At 41.8% G+C, this 25,677-nt stretch overlaps 1 protein-coding gene across 2 annotated transcripts in view; it reads right to left on the reverse strand.

Annotated features, from left to right (window-relative positions):
- Nucleotides 1–25,167, reverse strand: part of CACNA1I (calcium voltage-gated channel subunit alpha1 I) — a 181,014-nt gene extending 155,847 nt beyond the window's left edge. For both annotated transcript variants that reach the window (XM_073000129.2, XM_073000128.2), the window contains exons 1-2: nucleotides 22,927–25,167; nucleotides 21,858–21,991 (exon numbers count right to left, since the gene is read on the reverse strand). In XM_073000129.2, coding sequence (XP_072856230.2) covers nucleotides 21,858–21,991; nucleotides 22,927–23,019 — 227 coding nt within the window. In that variant the 5' untranslated portion in view covers nucleotides 23,020–25,167. The remainder of the gene's footprint in view (nucleotides 1–21,857; nucleotides 21,992–22,926) is intronic.
- Between the last annotated feature and the right edge of the window lie 510 nt (nucleotides 25,168–25,677).

Below are 25,677 nucleotides of genomic sequence, written 5' to 3' on the forward strand. Positions count from 1 at the left end.
AAAACCCAAAACCAAACCCAAGGGAGGAGGTTGGGAACAAGCAGCAGGGCCGAGAGACTAATTTTCCATATTTCCACTGACGTCCCAGGTTCTACCCAGTAAGTGCCTGTAGCATTGAAGTAACCAAATTCTACACAGCATTCACAGTAACAACCAAGTTCCACCCACCCCTGAGAATAATAATTGGATAGAATTAGCTGATGGGTACTGGATCATATTTTTGAAAGGTCTAACACTGCATTTCAAATGCCAAGAATTTGCCAGATTGAGAAAATATACATTGATTGCATGCACCATGTAAAAAAAGATAGGCAACTGTTTTGTACAACTCCGCCCTGCCCAAATATTTATCGAGAAAGACACATAAGTTGGAACTATAATTACAAATATGTTTGCATAACACAGTGTTATAGCCATACATTACATTACAGAATGCATTACAGAAGTGCACTGAGTTTAGTTCTCCCAACTCTAATCTGAGATGATCTTAAGAAGCAGTGCGAGATAGGGAGGGAGGAGAAATCTCTGTCAAAATTCTTTTCAGAGCTGCTGCCAGTCAGAGTAGATCAGAACTTAGAAAACATACTTTTCGGAACACAGCTCCTAGAATCTTCACCGGCTTTTACCTCAGTAAGATTGAATATAAAAAATAAAAATGTACCTTCTAAATGCTGGAGATGCAAAAAGGGAAAAGGGACCTATATGCATATGTGGTGGACTTGTGAAATAAGAAAGAAAGAAAGAAAGAAAGAAAGAAAGAAAGAAAGAAAGAAAGAAAGAAAGAAAGAAAGAAAGAAAGAAAGAAAGAAAGAAAGAAAGAAAGAAAGAAAGGGTGCTGGTTTTTAAAGAAATTAGAGAAATTATTGGATATAATATTAAAATATCACTAATTATTGCCCTCCTGAATATAATTAAGAACGACCATCTTAAAAAAGAGCAGAAAGTGTTAATTGTTATAATGGTCACAGTAGCAAGATTAATATTTGCAAAGAATTGGAAAAGTGACGAACAAATTAATATTGAAGAGCGGTACACACATTTTATGTTAATGTTGTTGTTATTATTTTTCTTTAACACAATGTTTCAAAATTTAAAAAAAAAGAATCTTCACTGGCTGTGTTGGATGAGGGCTTCTGGGTGTTGAAGTCAAAACCTCTACAAGGTCTACTTTTGCTAGATAGATTAATGGTCCAAGAGGTTCATGTGGGTTGTTTGTCTCAAACATAATCTGGAAATCCCATACCCCCATGCCCAGTATGTAAGAAACCATATGTCCTGTAATTCCTGACCACTGAGTATGTTGTTTGGGCAGTTCAGAACTGTAGTCCAAACTATCTAGAGAGTATCAGGTAGCATCAGGTAGGGGAAGCCAGCTACAACATTACTTTGTATACTAGCCTTGTGTGTCACTCTGTTCTCTTCTATGCCAAACTCATTTTGCTTTCTGACACATGTGTCACCTAACCTCTAGAATTTATGGCTAAAACAAATGTTGGACCTGTACATTTAGCAAGTATTATAATCTATTGCTCAGGAAAATTGTTATCCAGAAAACAACCTGCCAAAACCCTGTAAAATTTCCCAACAACTGTTCTACTAAAATGGAAATGGGAAGTAGAAGCAGTTTAAACTACCCAGCCTGCCAGTTCTTTAAGAGTCAATTACGATTCTGCTAGTGTGCCCCATTAGTGCTAATGGCAATGACACATTAGAGCATGAGAAGGGCAGGCAAGAGAGCAAACAAGCACCTAAATTGCTTAAGTGGGTGGTGAGTGCCACACAAGACACACACCATCAGACCTTGTTAGGGGAAGCATGCATCCTGGCTCATGTGTGAGGCTGAAACAGCAAACAGCCTTGAAAGAAGAACAGATCTGTTCTGGGCAGAGGCGTAAAAGCTGGCTGAAGGGAATTGGCTCTGCTAAGCCCTATGACACCTACTGAAAATGCTGCATTGTTAAACTTTGTCACCAGACACACAGTAATAGATTGGAACCAGCCTCCAAAGGGGTCCTTTGACCACAGCACCACAGCAAAGAATTCTGCTTTCTTGGGCCAGTCCTGATAGTTGCCTAGATTTTTAAGAGGGACCTCAGGCAGAGTAAGGAATGTTCCTGGTCAATGTAGGCATGTTCACATATCTTAGTGGGAAGGATGGTAGCATCCTTCCCACTAAGGTGATAGTTCCACCAGGCAATGCAGTCCACAGCTGGAGGTGCCAGATGCCAGGTGTTTCTCGTTGCATGTGGGTGGTCGCATTTTACAACATAAGGACTGGGAAGGAGAATTAATTTTCCTCTATATTCTTTGTTTGCTACATTATGTCCTTTCTTTCCTGAACTGAACTTAAATGACGTACATTTCCTTCTCCACTTGATCGTCATCAGAAGAACCCTTTGAGGTAGGCCACGCTAAGAGCGAGGGACTGGCCCACAGGGAGTTTCATGATTCTGTAAGGTTTTGAACCTGCATCTCCCGAATCTCTGTTCAAAGCTGTAATTGCTATACCATCCTGAAGAGACGAAGGGGACAAGAGAGGACGAGATGGTTGGACAGTGTCATTGAAGCGACCAACATGAATTTGGCCAAACTCCGGGAAGCAGTGGAAGACGGGAGGGCCTGGCGTGCTCTGGTCCATGGGGTCACGAAGAGTCAGACACGACTTAATGACTAAACAATAACAACAACAACTATTTTCTTGTGCATCTTGCCATGCCCCACATACTTCTGTTGAACTAAACTCTCCCTGCTGTTCTCTCAGTTGAGCAAACCCAACCCAACCCACGCCTGCTCTTACTCACGACTCTTCCGTTCTGCAGCCGGGAGGTGAAGTAGTACAAAGGGTGGAACCCTCTAATCACAGGACTTGGGGCAGCTCTTATGAAGGTCCCTTCTACCTTTCTTCCTTAGCTCTTGATTGAAAGATAGCTTTCTGAAGGCATGAAGGACAATACATAATTTTGGCCCTTCTAGATTGCTTTCTATCAAGGAAAGTTTTTTTTAAAAAAACATTATTTCTTTTCCTAGCACTCAATAAGACATATCTTCTGGGAGTAAAAAATTAATTACCAATTTCACAGCTACTTTAGTGTGCAGTTCTGGAGCTGAGAAGCTCAACACCCCCAAGTAGTGAATTACTTAATTGAGTAAGTAAAATTTTATTTCTCTTTCAGCAAAGGCTTTCTGAATGCTGCCCCATTCCAAGATACCCATCCCTTGAAGCACAAGACATGATTATTTCACACCACTGTTATGTTCCAATTCCTCTGAAACCTAGGGAGAGAAAAATGTCAGACTCCATTAAGATTTCTAGGGATGTTTTGAAGCTAATGTGTAGAGACATAAGCAGTCATGTCAAGTGGCGACTTAGTTAGTGAGGACTGCACTGCTCTTGGAGGGCGGGGAGCAGAGCAGAGGATTTTGACCTGAGACAGAATTTTTAAAGGCAAGAAGGCAAGCCGGGCAGTTAACTTATTTTGAAATTTGAAGGAAGTGAGGTACATAAAAGTTGTTTTTGTCTTTGAAAATCTGTCCTCCAGAGCTTTGATCTGAAATCTCTATTTTGGCATCCAGAAAAAATAAATAAATCAGAGCATCTCAGTCTTGAATCCTGTGAATGCAAACTTGAGGGTAAGCACCACTGAACTCAGTGCAACCCATTTGTACACAAATATAAACAGGACTTGGCTTTGATTGTGAGACACTTAATTAAGATCTCCAATGTCAATTAAAGACAGTTGACTCTGGATTCAATCATTCCCAGAACAGGCCCACTGAAATCATGGAACTGTAGTGCTGGTGTGCAACTACAATGGAAAATAATTCAAAATTTGCAAATACCTGGAATTGGCAGGGGTGAATTTGAAGTATTATTCAACAAACACAAAACATAAAAATCAATGTGAACCAACCCTTCTTTTCTTCCTTCCAATCCAGAATTTCTTCCTCTGCTGTTGGGGGCTTCTACTTTTTCTAACCACCATGATTCAAGTGGTGTTTCACCTATGTGGCACTTGTTTTGTTCTACAAAAGGACCAGAGGGTGTGACTTTGGGCAGTTTTTCTGGTAATGTTGTAAGTTCAGGTGTGATATTTTAGGATAACGGGAACACCAACCCCAGTGATCTTTCTCCTTAGTTGCCCTGCAATATTTATTATTTATTTTTTAAAAATAATTAGAGTCTAATACTAGATCACCTTATCACTGTATTGTTCTATTAGTTTGGCACCGGATCACCTCTGCACAGACAAAAAAGCCAGAAAGAAAGAAAACTAAATATAAAATCAAAACAATTCCAATGTACTCCAGTAGACCACAATGTTTCCAGGGTATATGTGTATGTTTGTAAGTGTGTGGAGAATTTTGGAAAACTGTCCCTTTTCCCCTGCAGCTGGGCAGTAGCTTGCTGATAAATTGTAAAAGAAAAACCAGGGTTTGGCAGGAGGGTGGTATCAAAGAAAGGGGCACTGTGGGTGCAGATTGAATGGGCATTGGACTGAGGTGTCCCTCTCAACACTGGTACCAAAAGAACCCAAAGTCTTTATGTGGTCATCTAAACCAAATGTGGTTTCAAAGATGCTGTGTATCAAGTCCATGCAGAGCTAAATTGCTCCAATGCGCCTTGCCAGTGTAGTTGCACCCTTAGAATGGATCTCAAGGGTCATTTTGTCCAGATTTTTGCAAATGCACAAATCCACAGCTAAAAGCAGCTGAATTAAATGAAGAGAAACGGGAATTCCAACAAAAGTGAACAAAACACACCAAGCAATTCATAGGGGAAAACAATGGTCTCATAAGCTGGTTCTCTCATCCTTTGTTTCACTTTTGATGATTCATGGATTTATCAGCACATTTAGCTGGGAACAGATCTAACAGCAGTCTGCCTGGCACCCTCATCGGTACCATTTGGATGCAAAAACAAGGCCTGCCTCTTCTAACAGGTATTCAGTGTTCAATGTGTATTTATTTTCTATATTTGACGTTCTTCTTTCGGTCTGTCTTTTCTTTCTGTCTTTTCTTTTTTTACTCCTGGCTTTTAACACTGTGAGGGTGATGGGCTTGTTTACAACTTTTATGTTTTTATTCAGTATTTCTTAAGTTTCATATTTGTGAACTGCTCTGAGACCATGGTCAGGTCTGTGGTGTTATAAACAGATTAGGAATGGATAAATAAAATTAGTCATGTACTGCTGAACGTCCCCTTCCTATGTCAAACTCCACTGGCCCTTCAGTAACCTGAACAGTAATTTCTATGACTTGGACAGGGTTCCACTACATGTGGCTCCCTCCAGAAACTGTCATCTGCAGTTAAACATCCTTGTCAACTATTAAAAGAACTGTTGCTCAGGGCCAGCAAAAGGTTTGAAAGAGCTGCTGGGAAGCGTCCTTGGGTGAGATCCCTGATGATTATACTTCATTTCTGCAGCTGATCTGCACAGAGCTGCTGGATGCCATCCTACAAAGTCTGAAATATAGTGTTATTCCCAGACAGAGATGCCTGGTACAGAATGGGATATGCAGGAGAAAAGACCACAGATTGATGTCATCTGCAAGGTTTCTTTTTGACATTCTGATGGGACAGTGAGATTATTCCTGCTGAGAAGTGGTTGCAAAGTGTAAAAAAAAATACACATCTCTACAATTTCTTGCACCCCATTGTCATAGAACTCTTATCTTTCACTTCCCCCTTCTGTGGTACTAAATAGGTGACTATGTTCAGCTACAAGCACTGAGCCAATGAGAATGTAACTAGGGTATTCTGCAATGCAGATAACTCTCCTCTATTCGAAGAGCGACCAGAGAACATTCTTCCACTTGAAAGATGGTCCGGTCCATGTTCAATTACATTTTTAAGAGCATGTCAAGAGCAGCACTTAAATGTTAAATGCAAAATTCTGAGGTGTGGTTTGAATCCTTGAAACATCTGCACAGGGGCTTACTTCTGAAGACAGACATATATATTTGGACTGTGTGCTTTGTGTATTGGCTGGGGAAATATTCAAATGAGTTCCAAGTGTGTATATGGGGGCATGGGCATGCATGGGCATAGGCACCCCCCACATGCCATAGCTGTGGCTCTCAGGGACAAGAATACATATAACCCTGATCTAATGACACAATCAGCAGCTCTCTCCAATAATATACATAGAATGCTATTGCAAATGTTAACCATGTGTGAAATTAATTCATGATCAATTATTGGCATGCCCTTTGTGAACATCAAAAATATTGATGAATTGAGGGGTTCTTGGCAGATACATTAATTTTATTTTATAATTCCAGATGTAGTGGAGAACTCCACCACATACAGATGGTACTAATGTTTGCCTTGTTTATATGTCAAGATGTAAAAATAGCAACATGCTGTTAATGTGAAACAGTTCATTTTCAGCAATGAAAAATTACTACTGAATTTCCTGGTATGTTTTCAAACATAGTGGTCAAAAGATGAGATCAGACCCTGTTTACTTTGTGATCTCACTGACTGCATGGAGAGAGGTGTGATCCTGACCACACCAGCCCTCTACATTCCAGTTTTCCAGGGTTCTCCTCCATGCAAGGCGCCAAGTCAATGGATAAGAATTACCTCATCTTGTATAAAGCGCTACAGTTGACACACTTGTCATGTACTTCACTTGATTCACCCCACAATGTAAGTTTAAGCATTCTTATATGTTTTGCCCATCAGAACTTTTTTTCTGAAATTGATTACAACTATCTTTGATCCAATAATTTTCTCACACATAATCTTATTTGTAAACATCAAGATCAGGACGGTGAATAAATTGTTCCCTGCCCATTTGATATTTGGTCAGACTTAATCATTTTTAAGCACTCTGATTGCAATGGGATAGAGTAAAGAGTGTACTTTGAAAAGTTTCAATCTGGCAAACTCATTCCCTCTGTTAGGATGGGTTTACGCTGCAACTACATTGTCAAATAGTTTGTGATTTGCTCTTCAATTAGCATGACTGACTTTAAAGTATTTTTCAATGATCACAGGACACAATCAGACTGGAAATCAGGCTGGGCCCTTTTTGCTTCTAATTCAGAGTTTTCCTCCTAGATCAGGGGTTTTAAACTCAATTTACTTGGGGGCCTCTAGAGGCAGAGTCTGGGTGAGGCTGGGCCGCATCAGATTTTCTGCCAAGCGGAGCAAGAGCCCGAGGAAGCCGCCCAGGAGTTTCCTTAGCTGACAGACAGGTGGGCTGGCTGGCAGGCTGCAGTTCTGGATGGAGGGTGCAAGAGGTGCTGTCTTGGGAGAGAGCTGGATGAGCGAGGCAAGGCTTTTTTTTTTACTCTTGACAGCAAAGGATGTGTGGGTGCTTGGGGGGGGCAGGCAAGGTGAGGGCCACAAACTATCATCTGGGGGGGCACAAATGGCCCCCGGGCTGCATGTTTGAGACCCCTGCCCTAGATGCTGGGGGCTTCTAATTTTTAAAAGTTTCAGTGATTCAGATGGTGTTTTCTATGCATGATCACTTGTTTTGTTCTACTAAAGGACAGGTGGGGGAGTGACTCTGGTTGGTGTTATGGTGACATATTAAGCTGGGGCATAATGTTCTGGGGCAGGAGGAACACCCACATCCACAATCTTTCTCCCTAGTCACCTCAAAGTATTTTTTTAAAAACAAACAAACAACCAAGTTTAGTGCTAGATCACATTGTCACTGCATTGATACATTAGTTTAGTGCTAGATCACCTCTGCAGATAAGAAAAAGATAAGAAAGGGGAGATGGGGATTGCCATGTGGGTGGACATATCGAATCATTCTGGATTGAAGGCCAGTGTGGACTCCAGCACCAAAACAATCCTAGGTCTTTGTGTGACCACCAAAAATAAATAAAACCATAAAAGACTGAGAAGAAAGCTGCAGCAAAGTGTAGTTGTATCGTTATTTTAGTTGTCCTTATCTTTATTTTCATGTTGTACCTTTAATCAAGACACTCTAAAAAGTTTTAAATAACATAGATCACTGGTAAAAGGTTGCAATTGAAAAAGTAGACAAAGGGCAAAGCCACAGAAAGGGAAGGGCTGATAAAGGCAATGTTTTAAACACACACATGGATGGATGCAATTACATACAAACTTAAAATAAATTACAGCCTACGATAACCTAAATTATAGTGCCTTGCAAAAAGAGAGCAAAAAGGGTTAGGGCAGGCCAGTGTCAAAGGTGCCTGTTTTAATGACAGTAAGGGATTCAGTAACGTGTACTCAGATGACTCAAGAAAGTAGGGCACACCACATGCTATTTGGAGATCATGTTTAAAAAACAGATTATTTTTAACTGGAAATAGGTTAACAGGAAATTGCTGATCAAACTTGCTAGTCATATGTCGAGTAACACGGCTTACGTTTGAAAGAAGTCGGTACTGTTTCCTATTTCTGTGTTGTTATGCACCATCAAGTCCCTGTGGCAGCCCATGAACTGATGACCTCATTAACATCCCTCCTCGCAACCTGGAAACTAAAGGCTGTGGCTTCCTTTACTTAGTCAATGCATCTCATGTTAGGTCTTCCTCTTTTTCTACTGCTTTCATCCTTCCCTAACATTACTGTCTTTTCTAATTGTTGTTTTTCTCTCATCATATGCCCAAAATAAAACAGCTTCAGTTTAGTAATTTTAGCTTACAGTGAGAATTCAGGCTTGATTCGACTTAGATTTATTTTTTTAAATCCCTAATTTTGAGTGACTGGGCATCATGCTTGAGGGCCTATTGAAGGGGCATTAATGGCTGCTGCCAACTTACTGCAGTATTTTGGTTGCGTCTTGTACGTGAAACGCTTCACTGTGGATGTAGCATTACCCTGTTCCCTTTCCAATTTGCTTCCGCCTACTTGGGGCTAGGAAATGCTAAACACAGTAACCTCACACCAAACATTTTCCTTAAAATACATGAGTCAGCAGCACCCACAAGTCCCTCTAAAAGTCTAATTAGAACCTTCAAGACTGGATCGTTCAGGATATATGAGATACAGGATCCCAGAAAGCCACCAGTCCTACGACTTCCTTTGGAATATACCAGATTGGAAAGTATTTATTTATTTATGTATTTTATTTAAAATAGTTTTACCCCACCTTTCTCCTTTAAAAATTCATGCAACATTAAAAGGACAATATCTAAATGCTAAAAACAGTAAATATACACATAGTTTAAAAGAATTAAACAAGTATCACATTTAAAGGCAACAGAGTACAACAATCCAATTTGAGAAACCACTCTTAGGAAAAGCTTGTCTGAAGAGAAAGGTCCTTGCCTGCTTGTGGAAGGACAGCAAAAATGGGGGGCAGGCTGGCCTTCCACGGGAAGGAGTTCCAGAGTCTGGGAGCAGCTAAAGAGAAGACCCTTTCCCATGTCCCCACCAAGCACACCTGTGTGGCTGGTTGGACCAAAAGAAGGGTGTCCCCTGAGGATCTTAATGCCCCAGCAAGCTCATAGAGGAAGATATGGTATTTTAAATAGTTTGGACCCAAGTCATTTAGGGCTTTATAGGTTAAAACCAGTACAGTGGTGCCTCGCTTGACGATGTTAATTTATTCCAGCAAAATCGCTGTAGAGCGAAAACATTGTCAAATGAAACGAAAAAATCCCATTGAAACGCATTGAAACCCTGTTCAATGCGTTCCAAAGGGCTGAAAACTCACCGTCCAGTGAAAATCCTCCATGGGGCAGCCATTTTCAGTGCCTGTAAAGCGAGGAATCCATCCTAGAAAACAGCGGGGGGCCATTTTGTACACCTGGTGGCCATTTTGAAACCCGACGATCAGCTGTTTTTAGATCGTCATAATGCGAAAATCAGTTGCCAAGGCAGGGAACCGATCATCGTGAAGTGGATTTTTGCCGTTTAAACCACCGTCTTGCAACCGCTTTTGCAAAAACCTAATCGTCAAGCGATTTCCTCATTGAGCGAGGCAATTGTTAAGCGAGGCACCACTGTACTTTGAATTGTGCCTGGAAATGGTCTGGCAGCCAGTGGTGCTGTTCTAACAGTGGAGTTTTATTTCCCCTGTAACCAGCCCCAGATTACAATCTGGCTGTGATGTTTTAGACTCTGCAGAGTTTCTGAACGCTTCCCAAAGGCAGCCCCACGTAGAACTCATTATAGTAATCCAGCCAAGATATAACTAGGGCATGTGTCATAGTGGCAAAATCAGACCTCTCAAGAAATGGACCAGCTGGCACATTAGTTGGAACTGTGCAAAGGCGCTCCTGGACACCACCAAAACCTGGGCATTCAGGCTCAGAGCCAAATCTAAGAGCTGCACATCTGTGTTTTCAGAGGGAGTGCAACCCCATCCAGCACAGGCTGAACCCCTATTTCTTGATCTGTCTTTCAGCTGACCAGGAGCACCTCTGTCTTGTCTGGATTAAGTTTTAGTTTATCTGTCCTCATCCAGTTCATGACTAACACCAGACATTTATCTACAGCTAAACAGCTTCCTTGGATTTGGATGGAAAGGAGAGATAGAGTTGGGTGTCATCTGCATATTGGTGACACTGAATCCCCAAACTCCAACCTTTTCTGTGATTTCATGAATATGTTAAATAGCACAGGGGACAAAACAGAACCCTGAGGGACACCATAGGCCGATGGCCAGGGTGTCGAAGAGGAGTCCCCCTGCACCACCCTCTGAGGCCTCCCCTCCAGGAAGACTAGGGCTTCTGTAAGTCAGTGCCTCCCAGTCCCATCCCAGAAGGATAACATGGTCAATGGTATCGAAAGTTGCAGAGAGTCCAGCAGAACCAACAAGGACATACTCTCCCCTGGCCGGTTCACAGTCACCAGATCTGAATGTTAGAGCATTTTTTTTCTCCCAACTTGTGTTGGTTACTGTAAGTTGCCCAAGAGCTGGCAGTTAAAATAATTTCCTCAAGAGGCAAACTTGTCATATTGGGGGGAAAAGAAAAAAGAAAAACCCAAACAGAGCCTGGTTTCATTTCCCTTCAAGCTTGGCAGCTTGCTTGTGGGCTAATTAAGGTAACTTAATTAGCTCACAAGCCATTAAGTTAGGTAATTCAGATCTGTGGTTCTTTTTCAAAGCTATGAAACTCAGGTCTGTGGTCCTTTTTTAAAACAAACTTTTCAGTAGCCTTGATCTCAGCACCAGCCGAGTGCTGGTAGATCCTACTCACAAGAAAATAAGCACACCCTCAGTCTCATGAACAGCAGATGATGTGGTAAACTATATGTATTTGCACGCAGGACATTCAGTCACGTGATGTGTTCTGAGATTTAAAATTGTGTGATGCAAAATTAAGTTTACCACATCATCTGCTGTTCATGAGACTGAGGGTGTAACTAGACCAGGGAATTTTGAGTAATCTGGGTGGTGCTTTAAAGGCTCTTAACTTTGGTGTGATCTATTTTATCTCACACTGAAGTGATCCCTCCATTCATAGGGAGATGCTTCTTTTTTGTGTGTGTTGGATCGAGACAGCACTGCAGATTGCTCCAATTTCTCCCTCTTTCAATTAATGCCCCTCCCTCATCCCTTTCCCAACCTTTTGTTGCGGCTGTCATTCTGTGGACCATGGCTACTTCCCTTTTTTGTTTAATTTAGTAAGTGGCATAGCACTACAGTGATACATCAACCTAGCATGGATTCTCCCTTATATCTGAAACAGCACTGCATCACTCCAGATAATATATTTTTTTAAATTGTGAGAAGAGGAAAACAGAGAAGAAGGTTTCTCTTCTGTCATATCTACTGTCACAACCCATCATAGGGTTGTCACTGAAGAGAACACCACCCACAGCTCTATTTGGGAGCAAATTAAGCAACCATACAGACTTCAAAACATAATAATCAGGAGTGCTCCCAATCACACCAAATAAACCGCAGCCCTAGCACTGTGCCAGAAAGGGCTGGAACAGCTCACAAAAGGACTGGGATGGATTGCTCTTACACACATGGTCACAGGTGAACCAAACCACAACAGAAGTGAACCAAATAGTGAATTATGTGCTCATCTGTTCGCCCCCTAAGCTCCTTTATTTCTTGACCAGCAAACAAGATAAAAGATTCTTGTATTAGCATGGAAGAAGTAAAATAATTTTCACTCAAAGTTTAGTTACATAACTTGGCAAATAGAGCATTCCGAACGCTCTTGTTTTTAACCTGTGCTTTGAAAGATGATTGGAATACATGCAAACAATAACTTGTTTGTTTTTGATTTCTGATCTTCACTGTTAATATATGTGTGGTAGCTGGAATGATTGCAAGGTATGTTTTTTAGGTCAGGAAGAAGGGTTTCTTTTTAGATTTTCTAAAATTGGCACATCTGACACAGAATGGATGAAATACAAATTTTTGTTTGTTTGAAAAAATGTTTTCACAGCAAAAATTGTATTCTGCCCCATACATTCTATAATGGGACCTTCTTAAGATAGGCAAGGTAAGCATCTTAACCTGGCATGTGGGCGATTCTCAGCCGAAATCAGGTTAGACAAATTGACAGTTCAGTTAGCAAGTGACTCACTGTAGTTAGCATGATTCACCCACTCCACATATTATCACTGAAAGATTAACATCTCATGCCAAACACGAAGATGACTATTATCAACAACTGTGCTATCAGGACAGGATCTCAGGGCAGATGTCTCTGCCTGGGAGAATAATCTGGAAGGTCCCCAAATACAGTGGGGCTCCCTTACTCTATCTTGAAATAAGTGAAGTAAAACACATTAACATCCGAAGAAGACGGGAGCACACAACCATTAAATCCAGAGTATAGAATTATCATATACTAATTATAAGAAGACATTAAGTCATTGTCTTTTCGAGGAACAAAACCAAATGGAGTCAAGTATTGCAAACTGCATATGATGCCTTTAAGGAGTGGGGTTTTTGTTTTGTTTTGTTTTTAAATGAGGGGGACTCTTCTGGACTACGGTTTAAAGTTAGTTAACTCAGTAGCAGACAATTGTTTCTACTTCAGATTCTTTCCCCCCACCTTTTTCCAGTCAGGGTTCAGTTAGGTCAGTTTTAGCAATGCATCTATAAAGATTCTCAGTTATCCAGGTGAGGTTATCTGGAAGTTGGGTCATGGCAACTGGACTTTTTTCAGGAAGTACAGGCCTTCACAGACCACATAAATGCAGTGGACCCAAATATCAACAGGGAAGATACCAAAGACAACTGGTTGGCCTTCCTGGACTGTGCAGTCATCAAAGGATCGAACGGCAGCTTATGAATAGAAATCTACAGAAAACCTACACATTGGTACCTGTGATTTGACTCTCATCACCCATTACACCACAAACCAGGGGTCATCAGTATGCTAAACCACAGAGCAAGAAACATCCCCACTTCCACAGAAGCCAAAACAAGCAAGGTGGACATTTGACGACAGTCCTTAAGGCCTATGGATAGCCAAAATAGGCCTTTAACACGGCAATGCCATGACTCAGCTTCCAGATATTTTAGCAATGGAGTCTGTCAGAAGTGGACAGTTAGAGTGATGTGTTCTGTCATCTGTGTAACCAGCAAGTTAGTCAGTAATAAAGCTGGTTAACCAGTTAAGCTCAGTGATGTAAAAAGTTAAAATTTTTACACAATATGATGTTTGTTTTTATACAAGAACTGTAAATAAACAGAAATATTTTATTTTTTTTCTCATTACCAGAGTCTCTAAGTAAATATGTTGAGACAATAAGTACTAGTTGAGGTAAACTAACAAATGAGAGGTGGTATATTGAGGGAGATTGAAAGCTAATCAGCTCTTTAGGTTCCTGACTGAACCATTTTATCTGCTGCATAATTAGAGGAAGTTTACTTATTTTAATTTTTAAGTGACACTCACTCTGCCCCCACAATTACCATCCAAAGAAGGGAGCACAAGACCGTTAAATTCAGAGTATAAAATTAGCTAACTGCACTATTAATTATGGAAAAAGGATTAAGTTCTTATGTTTTCAAGAAACAAAACCAAATGGAGCCAAGCAGAGGGAGAATTGTGACCCTTACAATGGGAGCTGTTTTCCATGTTTTCAATTTTGATTTTTTTTTTCCTAGATTGAGACACAACTTAAAAATAGGCTTTGTTTTTCAAAATGGGCAAGAAGTCAGGTGTAAGCATCTTCAAGGACTTCTTTCTTGACAGCTTGGCAAAAAGCAAGTTTCTTTAAGGTGAAATGGCGTTAGGCAAGGGTTATCTGCCACAGGTCAGTCAGTCCTTAACAAAATGTCACAGGAGAACACCTTCTGAACATATAAGAGGGAGAGAACAGCCATGTACTTCAACAGCAGCCGACAAACACGGGGCACATTAGACAGCTAGATCCCACAGCAGCCTTGCCTCACCAAATGACCAGCCGACTGATGGGAGAAAAGTTACCCGCTTGAGAAGCCAGAAAAAAGACTCCTCACCTCTTTGTGCACTTGCATGTTTTATTTATCCAAACATAAAGATGCCTTTGTTTTAGGAGTGGCCTGATTTCTTATAGGAAACAGCAAAGGAGGAAAATATGGATTTAGGACCTTTTATTTTAAAATTTAATCCATGAATCAGGCTGGGGCGGGGGGGGAGGTTCGGGGGGGGGAGAGAAAGTTCTAGTGATGTCATTCCTCATTGCCATGGCAACCTTACATTTTTAGTGACAGCAGAGTCTTCCTCCTGAAGCTGCTAAATTGCATGGGGAGTGGAGGCGAAAAGGGTAGAGAGCTGACAGCAAATTCACTTTGGTAGAATGGTAACTCGTGGAATTTGCTGGGAAGAGGGAAGAGATGAGAAGGGCTACAGCTGAATAAACAAAGGCAGGCATAGATGCTTTTATCTTGGCAGCAGGGTTATTTCATTTTATAGCTCACTTTATCTCATCGGTTCAGCATGGGTTATAGTAATATTTGGAACAAAATCAGTAAACAACTGGGCTTCCTTGCCATTTCATTTTTACCTTGGAGACCATCATCAAAGAGAGAGAAAGACAGAGCTTTTTGAGTCATTTTGAGATCTCTAATGTAAGGTTGGGAACTGGCCCAATGAAGGTGATAAGAGACTCAATTCAACCTTTTGTTATATTTTCATTAAGCTGGTTATGGGAAAGCTGGCTTGATAGCTCGGTGGTTTAGATGGCCACACAGCCAGAAGTTGGGAGCCCAATTTCCCACCATGCCTCCTGCGAGTGGGACCAGCCTGTGTGGCCGTGGGCAAGCTGCACAGTCCCGGTGTGTCCCCAGAAGAAGGGTATAATAAACCACTTTTGAGTTCTCTCTACCTGGAAACCCGTGAAAAAGAGTCACTGTAAGTCAGAATTGACTTCACAGCATATGATTATTATTTATTATTAGAAATGGGAAAGTGGTGAATGGAGGATCAATGTGGTTCTTCGCTCAGGGTGAAACTACAATAGCCACCAACTTCGCAACTAGCAGGTGATAATATTTTTCTCCTTCGTGATGTAACTGAAAGTTGCTGTGTCTTCATAATTCACTTGAAAATGAATCCCATGCTATTTTCCCAATGAACAATCATCAAACAAAAGCAAACCAGTTTGCAGACTAGGATGAACCAACAAATTTAAGCACATAAGGGAGGTCTGCTTCTAATGTCGAGCTCGCTGTAATATGTCTTTTGACATAGAATGTCAAGCAGTCATAATTTCATAAGTTATTTGGAGAGAGAAAAAGACACCACACAAGTCCATAGTGGGAAAAAAGGTCTCCTACATCCCACTCCTGTATTAATGTTACACAGTAGGTTTTAATTTAGAAAAGCATAGTGTTTTTGAGTGTAAGCCACATTTTCTAGGCCAGCGCTCTGGTAAAATATTTTTGCTATATTTGTGGCTGCACAATTGTGGCTTTCTTTTGTTGAGTTTTGAAACCAAATTGCAATTGCCAAAGCTAATTTGGCAATTGGACAAAATGTGAGGACCTTGGTTTGAATTAATTTCCCCTGCTAGTACCCCTGATGTGGAGGGAGTTGCTTCTCCGACTTCCGTATTTTAATCATGGGACAACAGCCCACATGCTGCTTATCTAGTGAAACACAGAAACTTTGAAATCCATGGATGAATTGGATCTGCTCATTAGTGCATCTCAAAAGCAATGGAGGTTGGTGTCATCATAAGACTAGCTCTCTCTTAATTGCAATTAAGAAATTTAGAGCCAACCTTGTGAACCCAGGCTTCCTCCTCTCTTCTCAGTATTCCCCTAATCTCCTCTCAGTGCAATTAAGGGAGACATTGGCAGTAACCTCAAAAACCATTTGTACTGTTCATGGACCTTTTAAGCCAAGGATAAAGTTCTTTCCCCCAAAGCAGTGAGCTGTGGAGGATTCTGAAGGCCCATAATTATGTTCCTTAAGTGTCAAGAACATACAACTATTGCAGGGGAAACTTTTCATACCTCTCACAGTCTGCAAATTAACCTGCACTGTTTTGTGATTGGTCTTTGGAAGTTAACACAGAGCCCATCCACACATCCTACTAGCTGCTGTTTAAGAGGTGATCCAGTTGCTTATTGATCTGGAATAATCTAATAAGCCTACATGACATTAGCATTAGGGATGCTAGGGGCATATTTTGGCCTCTGGAGACTGCATTCAGCTTGTGGACCACACTTTGCCCTCTTCTGCATTCATCTATGCCAGCTTTCCCCAAGCTTGTGACTTCGTGATGTATTGGGCCACAATCTGCATCATAGCTAACTGCAAGGGCCATGCTGATTTGGTATGATGATGGCTGTAATACCAGCAATCAGAATGGCAGCACCCTGTTGCCATTCAGGATCTAGAGCTTTAGGAATCACTTCTGAGGGCAATGTACTGTATATAATCAAAAATGGGTAATTCACACCAATGTTTTGCAGATGATCATGTGATTCTGGGAAACCACTCTCAGGTCATACATTCATCTGCAAACAAGTTGTATGAACCACGGATGTTCAAAAATATTAGCACTGATGCTTGTGATAGGGAGGGAAAGGAGTAAACAGAGACGGCTCAAATGTATTGCTCCCAATACATCAAGACAGCATCTATCAGGGATCCTGCACTAGATTTTGAAGATCATTTAAAATATACATTTGGATGTTGGGGGGAGGGCCTTTTAAAAAATTGCTTGGTACAAAAGCAAAACGTTTGACATGTTATGCAATGGAGAGCTATTTGTGTTATGCTGTAAGAACAATAAATAAAATGTCAATAAGGATCACAACAGAAGAAAAAAAATATATTTTGCACCAGAAAATGAGGAACGGCAGACTGAGACATCATGAATTTAGAGATCCAGTTAATTAATTGTTTGTTTGTTATCTCGCATTTCTGATACTTTTTGTGTATCCAATAAAGACTCTGACTGACTGACTGAAGTGAGTTGAAGCAGACTGCAAATCCCTCAAGTCCAGAGTTTTATGGACTTGAAAAATTCCTCTTTTTTGAACAACAACCTTCACAATCTTCTCAATAGACAGTTTGCCATGTTGGCTGTGAAATTCTGAGACTTGTATAATCCAAAATATAGCTTTCCCAACCTCTGATCTAACCTAGCATTGTCTTTTCCACAGTTGCCAAATGGATTACTTCAAGAAGCCCAGACACAGAGTCAGAAAGAAATGGATCCCTGCTAACATTACAGGTGCAGTGATCTTTGTGGGGCAAGAATAATATCCTTTCACCCCCAACACAGCTTATTTTATACAACTATTCTGCAAAACTTCAATCTTTTCCTCGCTGAATTTTCTAATCCCCCTTTAAAGCCATATTTAAAAATCCATACTGTAATGATGATGGGTTTATGACACAGATATTTCTTCATTTTTTTTTAGTTCAATAAGGTATATATGCTTGCATGTATGGATGAGCAGAGTTCTTTGCACCCAGGGCTAGCACTTTTCAGAAAGGGAAATGCAGTATCTTATTTGCACATGTCAGTTTCTTTGACTGTATAGGCCTGGTTCCGTTGTCAGAATAAAGCAGGAGAAGGATTGGAGTTCTTTGCATTCAGGCTAAAGTCAACTGGGTCTTTAGCCCAAATCAATTTTTTTAGGTTGCCAAGTGTATCCTCTCGGCTGCCACTGCCTCAGCCTCCCTGCTGCCGCCACTGCCAAATCTCTCTCCAATCAGGTGGCTCCACTTGGCTGGGGCAAGAGTGGCAGCAAGGAGGTGGGCGAGAAAGAAAGGGGAGAAAGGGAAAGAGGAGGAAAGAGGTGAGAGTGGGAGGGCATGGCGGCAAGTGACGGAGAGGAATAGAAGGCAGGAAGGATCTGGAGGGGGTGAGGAGAAGAGGATGGTTGAGACCTTGGGTGGGAGGAAAGGGAAGTGGTGGGGGCTGAAAGGGGAGGGAAGGAAGGCAGGGCTTGGCTGACTGGTGGCTGGGAATGAGCTGTTTGGTGCAGCACCGGCTACTTCAGGAAGTGGAGTGCAATGCTTTTAATATTTTTTAAATTCCTACTATCTAGTATCGCACTGTATTAGACAGCAGGAATTTTTTAAAAAAACAGCAAGCTGGGGTGTGCACATATGTGGTATCAGTTCCACAGCCACTTCAAAATAAATGGACCTCTGGCAGAGGAGCAGAAAAACTCACTCCCCTGGCACAGTAGCCTGCAAGTGCTTGCACGTTGTGTGTATGCTGAAATTTTAATATATTTTTTAAAAAAACAGAACCCAATACAACAAAGGTTTTTATTGTGAATGGAACAGAGCCCTGTGACAGTTGAAACTGGACAGCACTAAACATTGTAGCTGGACTAGACAACAAGGACAATAAAAGCTCCAAGATGGCAATAAAACATTGAGGCTGATTTAAAATAAGCCAGGTGGCAACTCTATGCAGATTCGCTGGACGGGATACAGCCGTTGAAATGCTGCTGCTTTTCATGCTCAGAGGCTGCTTTATGCTCAGGCTTGAACCCACTGCTAGTTCAACCAGTGAGTTCCAGGTAGGAATGACAGGTGATGATTCTCTGTGGTGGAAGAATAATGCCCTTTCTTCCCTACAACACAGCTTATTTTATAAAAGAAACCATTTTGCAACACTGTGCCCACCGGTGCAGGCAGGGAACGCTCACCAAACATTTGACTGGCAAATCCTTGTGGGCCCCTCGACTGGCGTGCAGAGAGACGCGTGAAGTGGAAGGCAGGAGCTGCACTATAGCAACTTCCCTGTTAAAAACACTCAAATGTCAACACATCCCTGAGGTGTGCTTAGGTGGGTCAAAAGGATGTAAAGGCAGAATCACAACACTGCTTTTGTTGTTGTTGCTAAACAAAGATGCTGTGAATGCCAGCAGCCTAGAAAAGGAGCATAGCGCTGATGTGATCAGAAAGAGCTCTCTTGTCCCTCCCACCTGCCTTCCTCTAGCTACTTACCATTTTTTTCCCAGCAAGTGCCTGTAATTAGGCCCAGAGGGGAGCCATACATGCCAGGGATCTCTAGAGATGCAACATAATGCTATCCACTCTCTCATCTTGACACACTGAAAAAGCTCAGAAAAGTTTGTTGCTCCTGCTTTGCACTATAACTTCCATAATCTCTCCCCAACTAGCATGACATGTTTCGGATATTCTGGGACCTGTAGTCCAACCAGGCCCTGCACACAGAGACACCATAGTCGTCCCTCAAGCACAAAACCACCAGAAAGCCTGAGCATCCCAGCAGCAGCATACGGGGGGGGGGGGGTGTTACCCAGATAGGCGGGGTATAAATCAAATCAAATCAAATCAAATCTTTAATAATAATAATAATAATAATAATAATAATAATAATAATAATAATAATAATAATAATAATAATAATAATAATAATAATAAGGGGGAAGAGAGAGAGAGAGTGAGCAACAAACCCTGTTGCAGACACCGGGGAGCCCAGCATTGGGGTAGTTTTTATTCCCTCGGGCAGCATCTCACATGTTGTTGTGCAGTATTGAAGAGGAACAACTGAGATTTCAGCTCAGTTGCTCCCCTTCAAAGGGAATGATGAAGTCCATGAGCTGCAAACAGTCCCTCGCGTACGTTTTTGCAGGCCCTAGATCCCTGCCTGGTCACACACTCCATGAAAAATATCAGCCAAAAAGGAAGAATCACTCTCCCTGGAAGCCAGTAAGAACACAGGCAAAATACAGGATCTTGTCCAGACAAGAATCTTGCTCCAGTGTGTTGGCATTACAGTGTGTTTCTGGAGACCTCCCCCCCCCATACACCAACTGGAAGCAAACCCCCAGTCAGTTCAAACTTGTGAAAAAAAATTGAGAAATGCATTGGGGGGGTGCAACATGCAATGGATATTGGAGGGTACGGTGGCCTCCAGGGCCCTGGAGCTTGCCTATACAGTATCTGCTTTATTTGGGAAAGAGTAATCAAAGTCAAAAACGTGGGACTTTAAATGCTAACATACATCTATTTAAAGCTCTTACTACCAGTAACTAAGCCTTAGGTGTAGGCATCCTTCAGTCTCAAGAGACTATGGTATCGTGCTCTGTATGGAGGTCTTGGAACAGTGTCTTGTGTGGCTGAGAAGGCCAATTCGAGAGTGACAATCCCTTCCACACTGGAGACAAATCCAATCTGTCCCCTGTCCAGCTCCCTGGTTTTGCTTGTTTCGGGACTGCCTCTTTGCCTCGGCCTGCTGGACAAGTGTCTCTTCAAATTGGGAGAGGCCATGATGCACCGCCTGCCTCCAGGCTGAACGCTCAGATGTCTTCTGATTGTTGCATGGTGCAGGGTTATTGATCTGTTTTTCAGCTCTCCCACCATCAGAAGTAGCCCCTGGCATCATGGTCTATGCCAATCGAGCAAAACGTATAACCAGTAACTGCTAGTTCCTGTGTTATTTCGACACTGTATGCAAAGCTGGAGTGTCCTCTCCAGAGCACGGAGCCTGGGTAGAATAATATGGAGGATAGGCTGTTACCCAAGCAGCAAATCCCCCCTCTCCACGTCACTGAAATAGTCCAATGGAGAGGCAAGAGCCAATACAACTGGTTCCAGCGACGTCACAGGAGTTGGCAGAACAACACGAACTGTCTACGGGACTCCGGCTCCGGATTTTGCCTCGAGGTTATCTCCTGAAGCCTTTTCCATCAGTGGATACAGCCACAAGGCAGTGGAGGTTTGAAATCAGAGTTTTCCTTCTCCTAGATGGGCTGCCTTACATGGCTGACGAGTCCCACCTACCCGCTCTGCTCCTAGGTGTAGGCATCAACTAAGCCTTAAGAGAGGCATTTCAGCCTTTTAAACCAGAGGAAAAAACTACAGTATATAAAAGGTGGGAAACCCTACAACAATAATAACATCGGGATGCAGATATAGTTACCTGAGGAAGACCAGAGGACAGGATTTGATGGTGGGTGACTGAGGTTCCCAACCCCTGTTTTAGTGCCTAATTCTGTTTTGGGTTGCATTTGCTAACTCACATTGTGATAAAGAGAAAATATGCAGAGACTAGCTTGTTTATCTCAGATATGATGTAACAAAGTATGTTGTGGGTCACTGGCCTTTGCATTCACAATAACATTATAACGTAGACTATTATGATTTTCCTTTTACAAATAGTGAACTAAAGCTGAGAGGCTGTGACTTGCCTTTGGAAATTCATTGAACTCCTTCAATAAGCTATTCTTGTCATAGGTTTCCTTGGCAAATTGGTTTTACAACAACCAATTGTAAACTCAATTCTTCTTTGGGGCTGCAAAAAGAATTTCTATCACAAATCTGAGAGCTAATGACGAGCAATGAGATTGATTGTACAAAGAGAGCACATATGCTCCTGTATTGTTCACCTAGCTCAGTTTTGCATTCAAGGCATGCCTTGAGATAATTCTATAATATAACACAGTTCCCATATTGTTGGCTCTGTTTTAAAAGCATTCTTATCAAAAGAAGAAGAAATAAAGAAGGTAGAAACCTACCCAGCCATTACAATGAAGAAATCCAGGCGGTTCCAGGTGTCTCCAAGATAACATTTCTTGCCAAAAATCCCCAAGGCCACCATCTTCAGCACCATCTCCATAGCAAAGAAGATGAAGATGAAATCATCAAAAACCTGAAAAAGGATAAGATTAACTGAAGTGGCTTTTAATCAGCTTTCATTCCTAGCTATCTCAACTCACTGCTCAAGAGAACAAACAACTGGTGGGTGCAAACATATCATGAATATGAATTCTCTACATGGGGTGGGTACAATGTGCTCCACAGATGGCTCCCCTGGGACTCCAGTGCAGTTCTCCAACCCTCCAGCACCCCAAAATATCCCCCAAACGTTAAACAAAATGAGGGAGGAAGTCCCATAATCTGGAAATTATGAGCATAATTCCATTATGGTGGTTTTTGCATATAACCTGCATATAATCTTAGAACCGCAGCATTGAAAGAACCCTATAGATCATTGAGTCCAGTCCCTATGAAGGAGGCACAGTAGGGAATCGAATTTCCAACCTCTGGCTCCGTAGCCAGATACTCAGCTATTCTTGTTTTGTTTTGGCCATTTGGCTTGTTTTAGGCCCAGTGGGGCTTCCCCCCTCCCAAACCAAAAGTGATTTTTTTGGGGTATTTCCCTTACACTTTCAGTAAGTCTGATTGGACCTAAACCATGGCAGTATAAAATCCCTCGGAGGAGAGGTCATGTGTATGTATCCCTTCGAGGTCCACGGGGCATGTATACCCTCTCGACTTCTGGTAGCTGTCCACCATTGCTCCATATTGCTTTCCTGACAGACATTTGACATGGGCAAAGAAATACATCTTTTTTTTTTTTTTACCAGCAATGTATTTTAAACCTGTTTAGGAATGCATAAAAACAGATGTATGACTAGGGAGAGGCACTGGTTCAGAAAGTTGCTAGAATGGTAATTTGTGACAGAGTTTCTCTTTGTATACTTTTGCTGGCAAACTTAACAGTGCTGTCATAAAAAATAAGAGAATGTTGTTGAAAATCCCAGTTAGCTCACTTACTGCCATTATGGAGAGGTAGCTACCTACCTGCAGAATCTGACATCTGTTGGAGAGGCAGTCCATGTCATCACAGGGTTGGTACATCCCAAGCGTTACACAGTTCAGTAGGATCACCATCATGCTGACAAACTCAAACCAAGTAGAAGGAAGAACAGTCAAGGAAAAATGCAGCTTCAAACTGTGCACCCAAGCTCAAGGGTCTAGTGAAACAATAGAAATTAAGAGGAAGGAAGGAGGGAGGGAAGGAAGGAAGGAAGGAGGGAAGCAAGCAAGCAAGGTCAAACTTAGTTGATGTAATGGCTAAGTTATCCAGTTATAAGACTCATTTTGCATAAACTACAGATTTGATGGAAAACTTGTTCTGGGCTATACTGATCCACACTCCAGGATGATAATTACATACTTGAATGCTGTATATGTGGATGCTACATGGGAAAAATCACCTTCCTGGATAATACTCCTTTCCTGATTTCTCCTAAAATCACAGATACAAGGAACAGTTTTCATGGAGAAGCATTCACTTATGGCTGCCTGCTCTTCAGCTCATGAAGGACCAGCCATACTTTTAAAGAGATTGAGGCACCCACCACAAGTGGTAGAACCTGGGAAGCAGTGCCAGTGACTTGGAAATTTTTCTTGAGTCCCTTGCCCATTCCCCTTGGTGGGATGTCCAAGAACAGGCTCAATTGAATTTCTCCTCTAACCTTAAACGTATCCTCGAGTAGAGTGGATGACATTGTCCCATCCCCAGTGCCAAACTACATTGCAAACGGTAGATTAGTTCACTTCTGCACATGGAAAATAAGGTGCCATGTTGTCCTTTGCCTGAGGTAGCAAAACATCCTGGTCAAAAGTAATTCAATCTGGGAACAAATCTGCCATCTTATCCACTGTTTGTCTGAACTATTTTATTTACCAGTCAGGGCTGTCATGAAGTAGGAAGTAAAGGTCAAGGTAACAGTAATATATAATCAGAAGGCAATTATTTAGCATGAAAACTTCCGTTAATAAAACCTTTAAAATCAGAGGTAATAAATACGTAGATTCTCCATGACATTTTGCATGCATAAACAGCAAGGACTCCAGTACTGCAGGGTTAAATGAGCTGTATTTGCCGCTTTCGGTAACATTGCTTCATTGAATTTTCATAACAGGTAATACAGAAAACAATAATCAGACCCAGTTCCCTCCTCAAAGCTTAAAAATGTATTATAATTGCAACTTACAGTTACCGTCTCTTTCTAGAGCTGCTCGGAATTCTTCTGGTTCACTTAGCATAAGTAAAGCATATAGCTGTATCTCCTGATGCAATTAATACAAACATATAGTTCTGTATTTAGTCTGCCTACCCCAGTATACAAGTTCAGTTTCCAAATACAGTATATGGGTACTGGCCACCAGTTTGCCATTAAAGTAGAATTCTATCTCATCTTTTTAATCCTTATTTGCTGTTAATTTATGCAATATTAATAGGTGTTTTAAAAAAAAAACTAAACAGCCTCCTCCTTCAGATGTTTCCTTTTTAGCAAGTGTTCATTTTAGCATGGCATGAAAAGAACCTTCCATGATAAGGTAAAAATGCCTATCTTGTGTAGCATTTTGTTTCTCACAGTAGCCAACCATGTGGTCATAGCAAAAGATAGAAAAGCAGAACACGAATGTTTCAAATTTAAGTCTTCGGTCTCCACAACAAAACCAGGAATCTTTTTCAACTTTGAACCAGGGGAAAGGTTTTATTGGAGTATTCCACAAAAAATCACTGTCCAAACAAGTGTTCCATAACTTGTCACTTGCCGCCAATGGGTCAGACAGGGGTACCCAAGTGTCATTCAAAAAGGGTTTGGTTTCATTGGTGTTCCACGGTCCTGGCCACGGCGTCTTTCATAGCCTCTCCAGCCTCTCTTTCCAATATGGGAACGGCCTTGTCCTCTCAGGGGGTTGATCCACCCGGCACCCCTTGTTGGGAAAAGGTCATCCAGGGTCCTCCTGGTACCCTCTCCTCCTCATCTCCTCTACCCTCTATGCCAATCTTTCCCTTTTCTCTCTTTTCACCTTCTCCTTTTCCTCCCTCAATCTCCTCTGCCGCTCGCCGGCCTCGGCCTCACCCCAGTAAGATGTTCTAGGGGGAATCTCTCTTCGGTGTCGGTAGTCAGCCTCTTCTTTGGGAATCTGCAGCCACTCCCATTCTCCAGTCCATGGGTCTTGTAGCCAAACCTATTCCCAATCTGGCAGCAATGGACTTTCTCCCCTTTTTATTTACGCTGTTCCCACCTCAATCTCCACCCTCTTTGCTCTTCCTATTCCTGCCAAATCCTCAGTTTGAACGGCTACTGTTAACCCACGCAACTGCTTCTCCAAGTCCTGGTCATCAGTACCCCATTGCTCTCTTCTGCAGGGAGCTGGAGTGGGCAAGGTCTGGCTTTCCCTCTCAATTGTCTGTGGAAAGGACGGCACTCCAGTGAAAGATTCCTTTCTCTCGCCCCCGGTCTCACAACGAAGTGTTGATGTATTGTTCAACAGCTGATTCAGTGGGTCTAAACTGGGACTAGACATTGCATTTAAGTTGGAGAACTTCCCTATTTTCTTCGTAGGGAAGTGCTGCAACCTCCTGGTCATTTGTGTCTCCTTTCTCAGCATAGGGAATCTAGAATTGTGTTGCTTTTTAATGTTAAAACAGCCTTCTATATAAAACCAATACAAGATCAAATGTGATCCAATTACTGTACAGTATTAGACCCAGATAGAATGGACCCAGTGAATCAATGGTACTTAACGTTA

This window comes from Pogona vitticeps, chromosome 5 (genome assembly GCF_051106095.1).
Source record: "Pogona vitticeps strain Pit_001003342236 chromosome 5, PviZW2.1, whole genome shotgun sequence".
Lineage (NCBI taxonomy): Eukaryota > Metazoa > Chordata > Lepidosauria > Squamata > Agamidae > Pogona > Pogona vitticeps.